We start from the raw sequence: 8,963 nt of genomic DNA, 5'->3' as shown, positions 1-8,963 counted from the left end.
AAAACAGGGCAGTGAAGGTGGAGGGTAGAAGCTTTTCCAAGAGAAGCAGCGCCTACCAATGGGATAGAATGGGGAAATTCATTCGCAGTTTTTGGAGAAAACTTTTTAAAGCTCACAGTTGTAAAGCCAAGTAGTGATGAGTAACAAAGAAAAAAAAAAAAACAGAAACAAAATCCAAACCACTTTTTGAAATTATTCTTGCTTTATACCACAACTGCTTGCTCTTGCTCTAGGTGGAACACTCATACTGTATGAGAAGCACTGACAATTAGTCAAATGCCCAGAAAACCAAACACAACCCAAATACCAGCATTAACACAACAAAACTGCTGAATTACTTGCTCAAATATATAGCAAACCTTGCTTAAAGGAATGCCACCATCAGCCTGGTTTGGTTTCCTCCCTTTGGAGATGTAAAACAACTTACCTTCAACACCACATGGAAAAGCATTTATCTAATGGTGCAAAAAAAGATTTTCATCATATTTTAGCCCTGAACTTGCAACAAACCCCCACCAAACTAACAATTCACCACATACAGTTTATTGAGTCATTCCTGCCTTTGAGCACAAATCAAGCTAAAGCTATGAAGACAAGAAAAAGAAAAGTCACTTCATGCTGTTCTTTTGGAAATTACAGAATCACAGGGAGGTTTTTGATTTGCTTAGGAAAATGCATACCCATTTCAGTAGATACTGAATAGCAGGGAAGTCAGGAGATAAACGCTTTGCTTTCAGAGACAAAAATTTAAATAAACCACAAGTCTACAGGCTGACTGATCAGAAGTCTTTATTACAAAGAAAACCCCTGGTGTATCATCTTCAAGGATAGAAGAGGAACTTCTTGGCTGGGACACAGTCTCAGTCAGCACTGCTCCCCCACAGGACAGGCCACCCATGGCTTTCATCTCTCTCACAGCCTTTGCAATGTTCCCACAGATCCCAGAGGATTACAGGGCCAAGTTTCACATTTGCCATTCTCCTACAGTTCAAGACGTATTTCCTCTCAGACCTGCCTGTGCAGAGTAGCCACACAGGACTCAATCACGGTCAGTCTTGTCTCCAGGGCATTCAGTATTGTATCGACCTGCAAAAGAACCAGGGAAAGGTACTTGGTTACACACAGAATTTGAAAACACAAAGAGCATGTGTGCATATCAGAAAGGGCTCAAATCCGATCTCACATCACCAATTCTTTTCATATGATTCTTTCTCTGCTACTTCCATCCTTTTAAAGCTGACACAACTCTAACATTCACTGTGTCCACACAGTAACTTTTGCCAGCCTTGGTAAGCGTCAAAGCCAAACACTCAACTTTTGTTAGACAACCTTCAGCTTCCACAGTCAACTTCTGCCCCTATTTGTTCCCAACTCTTCCTACCTGCAGTCACAAGATTTTAGGAGAGCAAAACATCAACTTGGTTTATGATGTAGTATTTCAAGACAAAGTTACAGCAAAAGCATTAAGTCCATTTGCACAAAAGGCAGAAGAAACATGACTAAAAGTGAACTGAAGATCTGGAGAAGTGAATGAGAACTAGCTAGAAACAATATATCAAATTACTGAGACATAAATAGGAACCTAATGCTGTGCTTGATAAACAGAAAATGCTAATTACCATGGAAACTGAAGGAAAAGTTACTGAAAATCTTGCATAACACAAGACACCAGTGACATGACGCAGTCCATGACATGTTACAATGCACTGAATTGCTCTGGGTGAAATAAGTTGTTCTGCAGAAACTATTGAAGCATATTAAGGTTTCACAGAGGCAATTTAAACAAAGAATGATATAAGGTTATATCTCACCTTCTGCAGCACCTCTTGCAAGACAGCTCGACTTTCAAGAGTAAGCGGTTCCTCGTGAAGATCAGCTTCCTTCTCCAGGTTTCCTAGAATATAGCTATAGAATATATATAGAATATAGCTACAGAATATATAGAATATAGCTGAGATGCCACAGTTTAGATCATGCACTTGCCACTCTGAAGCTAAAAATCCAAACACGGCACTCCTCCAGAACCCTGAGAGACACCAATGGATTCTGGGGCTACAGAATACAGTGAAAAATTGCACAGGGAACACTGCAGTGCTGGCTGGGAGAAGCAGCATTACTCTCCAAGAAAGTGCTATAGGCTGCAGCCAGGTTAGTGCTTTAGAGGATTTTACTACCATGGAAAAAAGAAAGTATCATAGCTGTGTAATGAAGAAAAAAACCCCAAAACCACTGTCCAGAGTGCGAGGGTGAACATTCACAGCAATACAACAAAATTAATGGGAACTTCAAAAAAAAAACAGAAGACATTAAAAAAAAGACATTAAAACTAGTCCAGATGAACAGTCGCTGTCTATTAGAACAATGCTTGCATAAAAGAACTCTGGCATGAAGCCTTAATTCAGGATATAGCTATTGAAGAATACTTTAAGACCACTTTTAAGTACTATAAACCAACTAAACCCAAGCATGCTTTCATTTTCTAGACAGATTTTAAGACAGCTGAGTGAGAGTCTCAAGCACAGACTCAGTTGTCAGATTTGCCTTTGCCCACCTTAGCAAAGACAGAGCAGATGTGGCCAGTACAGGTCAGAGCCACCCCGAGTTCTGCCTGAGCCACTCTGGCCACGCTTCCTGCTGATAATGCTGACTCCTAACAGGCTCCAGGCAGGCCTACTTGGAGCTTGGTTTCTCTGCTCTTCCGATCAAATGAGAAGGAATCCTCCTGTACCCTGGACCTGGTTATATTTCCTTGGCTGGAATGCAATTTCTCACACAAAAGGCAGGCCTGGTTGTTTTGTTTTGCTTTGCTTTTTTTTTTTTCCTAGGATTTTCCTTACACAGGTGATTTTCTTCACAATTGAGCACTATGATAACAACAGCAGCAGAACAGAAAACCACTCTGGGACAGAGCAGAGGAAAAAAACTACCTCTAGACTTGCCAGAGATATAACAGGAGCAGCCTGAGTGCGATGCCTGGTGGGTGAAGTGGAGCTGGCAGACTGACTCATAAATATTCTGCATTTACCTTTCAATAGAGTCAATACTGAAACAGAACAAATCTCTCTTGTAGTCGAGATGCCTTGGGGTGCACCTGTAGATGCTGCCAAGTGTTCTTGAGCAGCCAGAGCAGAATAAGGTTTCTACCACGCTGTAAGTAAGAAATAACATTTCTTCAGAAGAAAATAAAAGGAAGCACCTTTCTCCATCCATTTTCTAAAAATAATCATGCATTAGAATTTTTTTAAGCATACCTTCTTGCTTTGCGCAGTGTGAATTATGAGTACTCATCTTTCAGCCTGAGTTTGCAACAGCCCCTCAGGCTGACTGACCTCAGCAAGAGCATCAGAATCACTAAACTGGGGAAGGGACCTTAAAGCTCATCCCATTCCACCCTCTGCCATGGGCAGGAACACCTCCCACTGTCCCAGGCTGCTCCAAACCCTGTTCAACCCAGCCTTGGACACTTCCAGAGATCCACGGGCGGCCACAGATTCTCTGGGCAACCTGTGCCAGGGCCTCTGCACCCTCACAGGGAAGGATTTCTTCCTGATATTTCACCTAAACCCTCCTTCCTTCATCCTAAGGCCATTCCCCTCGTCCATCACATGTCCTTGTGAGAAATCCCTCTCCCTTAGGCTGTAAGCCGCTTGCATAGACCACCCCAAAGAACTGTTCCAGGCGCTCTCGGGGGCACACGAGTACTCCGGGCCCTTCACCGGCCTTATCCTCAGCGCCTTTCCCGGGAACCCCCAACTTCCCCGGGACTGTGCCCAGCCAGCACCGGCGCTCACCATCCACTCTCGCCGGGGAGCCTGGAGACCTTCCGCTCCGGGTCCACGGCCACGCTGCCGGCCGCACCTGCAGCGGGAGGGAAGGAGGGAGGGATGGCGGCAGTGACCGCGGGGACGCGCCGGGGTAGCAGGGCTGGCACTCACTGCGCAGCAGGATGCAGCCGCTCTCCTCGTCATTGACAACCCAGCTCGAGGTGTCGCCCACAGGCCGCCTGCAGCCGGAGCACATGAACACCATGGGCATGAAGGCCGCGCCCGCCCGCCGCTCTCGCTGCTGCTGCTCGGGCCGGCCGCCGCCCGGCTCCAGCAGCGACAGCGAGTTCTTCAGCTCCGGGCACAGCTCCATCGTGTCTCGCCTGCCCGACGAGGGACCGGCAGCGGCCTCCCACATCGCCTTCGAATCGCCCGCCGAGGAAGCGGCAGTGACGCCGGGAACCGTCCCGGGAGCGCCCCGGAACTGCCCGCCCGCCCCGCCTTTGAGGTGCCCCCTCACCGTCCGGTGGGCATTTCGAGCTTGTAAGGTCATGGAATCGAAGCAAAGGATATGGTTATTCCAGTACATCCTTTTCATACGAAGCGTTTTATCAGGTCACGCCTAATTCAGAGAGTCCAGGACAGCCCCTGTCTCTGCCCAGACCCCCCAACAACCTCACCCTGGGCATCCCTGGCAGCGCTGTCCAAAGGCTCCTGGAGCTCTGGCAGCCTCGGGGCCGTGCCCATTCCCTGGGGAGCCTGGGCAGTGCCAGCACCCTCTGGGGGAAGAACTTTTCCTTGACCTCCGACATAAACACCCCCTGGCAGAGCTCCAGCCCTTCCCTGGGTGCTGTCCCTGTCCCAGGGAGTAGAGACCGGAGCTGCCTCTCGGGAGAAGCTGCAGCCGCCCGTGAGCTCTTCCCTCAGTCTCCTCCAGGCTGAATATGTCAAGTGCCCTCAGCCACTCCTGGTGCAGCCCCTCCAGACCCCAGCCTTTTCCATCCAGATACATTCAGGAATGTTTCTCAGCCCAGCTGTGCTCAGGAGCTCTCAGGAATAGTGCGCTGCTCCGAGAGAAAGGTTTGTGACCCAGCTGGCACTTGTCCACCCTGTCCCTAGGTTATGGGACACCCATCTCACTTGAAAACACCCTGAGGAATAACATGAGTGTTTGGAAAGAAGTGAGGACTGCATTTTCAGGGCTGCTCTTACATCTCTGCCACACATTAATGCTCATTGCCACTATCTTTTTTCAGTCCCGAGGCAGTCCTTGAGCTGCAGGACCCCAGAGTGATTGGCACAGGCATCAGTTGTGCAATTCTCTTTCTGAGAGCACTGAAGTACAGTGAAGCAAAGCAGTGGGTCAGAGTTCTGAGCTGGCTTAAAAGGCACCACTGACATGGCTAACAGAACAAACTCCTCTGAGTATTTCTGGTCTTACGAATATTACTGGGATTACATAGATCCAATTCCAGTAGACGGAAGCAAGTTGAAGGTTAATAAATGTAAGTACTGTGGAGGAGTAGCTGCTAATCTATCTAGCACAGGGAAATTGTTGCATAGTTTGCGTCACTGACCTGGTTCTGTTTCCTTGCAATAGAGTCCATGCCAGTGCATGGTTTGGGTGAATGGGTGTCTGACTCTGGGCTTTATCTTAAAGTATTTGAAGCTTTAAGACTGCTGACACTAATTCTTGTTTACAAGGACAGATTTTTTTGGGGTCATTTGCTAAGGGGAAATTTGATGGCTTGTAAATCTGTAGTGTGGGGTGCTAGTTACCTGTGTATTACTGCCACCAAAGTTCACTGAAAGAGCAGAGGTTTTCATAAAAATACTGTTTTCATCTTGGGACAAGGCTGACATTGCAACTGGTAAACATTCAGATTTTTTGTAAAGGAAATGTATGTTTCCACTAGCCAGGAACAATAAGCTACAAACATATTCTTTGACCATTCCTCCTTTGATTTAGTGCTGCTGAACTAATAAAGTAATAATATCCATTCTTGTGAAAATTCTTTGCTGCTGTGGAAAATTATTCTGCAGTTTATTTTCAAAGAATATGAAGTAGCATTCACCCAACTCACCTTGCAATAGCTCGTTCCATTTCACACCTGGCTTTGCGCAATGTCTTTTTATGGCTGCTTATAGTGGCAAATAATTTTGGTTCTTCTAATGTAACTGCCCTGGTTAAGTTTTGCTAGGATAAAATGACAAGCTAAGTCATGGTGGATTAACCGAGGGTGGTGGATAGACTAACAAAGACCAAGAGAGAGCAGGTAGGGTGTGTTGGAGGTGTACCTGCTGCAGGTGGTGCTTTCCCTTGATTTCTGTCAAGCCTCTGCCTGTGGTTGCATCTTCTGTTAAGTAACAAAGTTATGGGCTTTACTCATTGCTGTTTAGTTTACTGAAGATGGCTGCAACTGCTCAGATGTGGTTTCAGAGACTAAACCTGTTTTCCCCAAGGTTATTACAGTGCAATTATTATATATTCCAGGAAAATGGGACGGCCTTTCAGAATATCTTCATGTCTCTCTCACTAACAATGCAAGAAACTGCCTTTCTGATGGTGAAGGTTGAATTAGCCTGTGTTAGGAGCTGTTTGTCCTTCACTTGCTTGGACAGCAGTAGGAAAAAGGAGCAGAAACTTACTCTGCACCACCTCTAGAAAAGCTTCTCTGTGCATTTGCATCAGATGAGGGTTTATTGCCTCCGATGTTAGAGCACCACACCTTAAAGAAAGTGGTGTGAATATCCACATCCTTCCATACAGAAACTCTTGCTCTCTAATGCTGTAGAGCAACATTTGGTGCTGCTGGGACCAGGCGAGTTATGAGCTGCTCCTCTGATTCTCTTAAAGTTAGGGCAGATTATTACACCCAAATTCCACCAGGGAAACCACAAACTGCATAGCTAAGCTAGATGTAAGTCCCTGGCACGTGGCTGGCGTAGCAAACCCCAAAAATCAGGAAGAAACTTTTCCCCTGTTTTCTCCTGAATAAGATCTTCCTGCCATTTGGATCACCTGGTGCATAACAGAGGTGGCATTTGTGTTATAGCACTTCCTTCCGTGGCAGTTGATAGGCATTTCTTTTTCTTCAGCTGCCTGTTTTCTTGAAATTTGAAGAAACTGTGCTTATGAGACAAGATGTTCACCCTCTGTTAAATTTAATTTAAATTTGTTGAGTTTTTCAGAGGAAATTACCCCATGTGTGCTTATGAGTGATCTCACCAGCCTTATTTCCATTAAAAAGCAGGGCAAACTGATCTTGTGTTGACTTTTTTGTCCCACTTGTTCTCTCCCCCTAAAGAAGTAGAGAAGTCTGCCACCTTTGAAGCGCTTTTATATTCTAAGGAGATGAAAATAGACATTTTTCCATGTCAGCAGCCCAGGAGGAATAGAGACTGCATCCTCTTGGTACTATTATTCTTCTTCAAATATCAGGGGGAGAACAGTGGGTTACAAGTTCTAATGAAAACACCAAGGGAAACAATAGCACAGGTGGTTAGTTTTTTTTCTTGTTTTGACTAAAAGCACCAGTCAAGCAACGAATGTACTCTGCAGGTTTTCCTGTCTTTGCGTAATATTTATATTCTTACATCTCAAGAAGCCGCTGCTGGGATTATTTGCTTTGTGTGCTCAGGGCCATTGCTGGGACAGCCCAAGGGAATCAAAACAGTTGCCATAACCCTGTGATGGGATTGCAGCTCCCTAATTCAGTTTTTTACCCTGCTAGGTTTTTTTTATTTTTTTTAATGTGAAACAGAGACCTGAATCTCTGCACTTCTTTTCTTCTGTTAGGTGGCTGGTCTCTGAAACTTTGTGAGATTGAATTTGTTGTATGAAAATGAATCTAAACCCAGATAAAAAGCCATGGTCTTGCTTTCTATTTGTAATGTTGTGCATCTCTCTCCATTTTGTACAAAAATAATGAAAAATCTTAATTGGCCCGTGAACTAATAGGCTATTTAAAAACAAAAATAGGCAATTGAAAAACACGCACAAAAGGTGATGGTAAAATTTAGCAATAGGAAAGCTTTTTATAGATTGGTAAAATAGAAAAATATGTTATTCCAGTTAAAAAAAATAAATAAAAATACTAATTGCAGAATTTAAACCCAGGAAATTTTGTTTCAAGCTCTACCTGAGCCCTGGAGCCAATTTATTTGGCTTCAGTGAATTCCATGAAATGTATTAAAACTGTTTCTAAAAGATGAAGCCAAAATAGCTCTCTCTGATAGGGAATTCTATAAACGCAAACTCTTAATTTCTGTCCCAATGGTGTAAAACACTTCAAAACTTTGGGCTTTTCCAAATGACGTCCCTGGGCAAAGGAAGAATAAAATAAGCTGCCCCTCCCCACTGATATTTCTCAGTAGCCCAGCCAAAACTCAAGTTTCTGATAAGGGTACAGCTGGGCAAGCTCCAGTTTTGGGTTGAAAAGGAGCTGGGCTAATTCCCTTAATTATTAATTCCCTTAATTAATTCCCTCCTTGTGGCTTTGATGCCAACACATACTGAACTTTTTCACAGGGGAAACAGTCAAACATACTGGACCCATTTCAAAGAACACAATGTTTTCTGTACTTTCAGAGGGAAGATTTATTTTATCTTGGTCAATATTTGTCTCTGGAGTCAGTGACCCTTCTTTTTCCACCTCCTCTAAAGCCAGTCACCGGCTGTGAATCCAGGGCAGAGCACCCAAACTTCCCAAGGCCACCAGAGTGATCCAGGAAGGAGCATTTTTGAAAGAGTGGCCAGAGGTAGTGTGGGGGCGGGAGCAGATTCATCCCCTCCCTCAGTAAGCCCAAGGCTCAGACAATAATTGGCACAGAACTGTAGCCTACATGAAAGAGCAGCTCCCTTTGCTCTCCCAGCCACCTCACTCTCCCACTAAACCAACTGTGAAAACACTTTGGCACTGGGAAGCCTCTTGTTCCTTAAATAAACCATTTTCTCTTGGCAAAGCAGGCAACATCTTGCACTATTTTATGGTGGTTGCAGGGGCACTGCAGCTGAATAGGACAAGGGGCACAATCTTGTCACTGCACTGATGTGCTGGGAGGGTCATGGGACACTTTGCAATAAACTTCCCTTGCTATTTCTCTTGGTATAGAATGCTTTCAAGGCTGGAATTCCATTCCTGAGGGCCTCTCCATAAAGATCCTGCAGGATTGGGCAGTAACCACTCAAGCTTCCTG

General features: G+C 45.0%; 1 protein-coding gene across 2 annotated transcripts; it reads right to left on the bottom strand.

Annotated features, from left to right (window-relative positions):
* Positions 1-772: 772 nt before the first annotated feature.
* On the bottom strand, positions 773-8,152 carry LOC147653730 (protein Mis18-alpha-like). Of its 2 annotated transcripts, none has more exons than XR_015285752.1 (5): positions 3,936-8,152; positions 3,792-3,858; positions 3,026-3,148; positions 1,812-1,894; positions 773-1,086 (listed from the first exon to the last, which is right to left on the bottom strand). XR_015285752.1 is itself a non-coding variant. In XM_086885302.1 (5 exons), exons 1-5 carry the CDS (start codon positions 4,360-4,362, stop codon positions 1,006-1,008), a joined length of 792 nt encoding a protein of 263 aa, XP_086741428.1. In that variant the 5' UTR covers positions 4,363-8,066; the 3' UTR covers positions 773-1,005. The 2 variants fall into 2 exon arrangements, 1 of the variants encoding a protein (XP_086741428.1); XM_086885302.1 differs by having other exon boundaries at positions 1,812-1,905; positions 3,936-8,066.
* Positions 8,153-8,963: the final 811 nt, after the last annotated feature.

This window comes from Cyanistes caeruleus, chromosome 4 (genome assembly GCF_971803275.1).
Source record: "Cyanistes caeruleus chromosome 4, bCyaCae1.hap1.1, whole genome shotgun sequence".
Lineage (NCBI taxonomy): Eukaryota > Metazoa > Chordata > Aves > Passeriformes > Paridae > Cyanistes > Cyanistes caeruleus.
The sequence above is the reverse complement of the archived record's forward strand: the minus strand, read 5'-3'. Positions and strand labels throughout refer to the sequence as shown.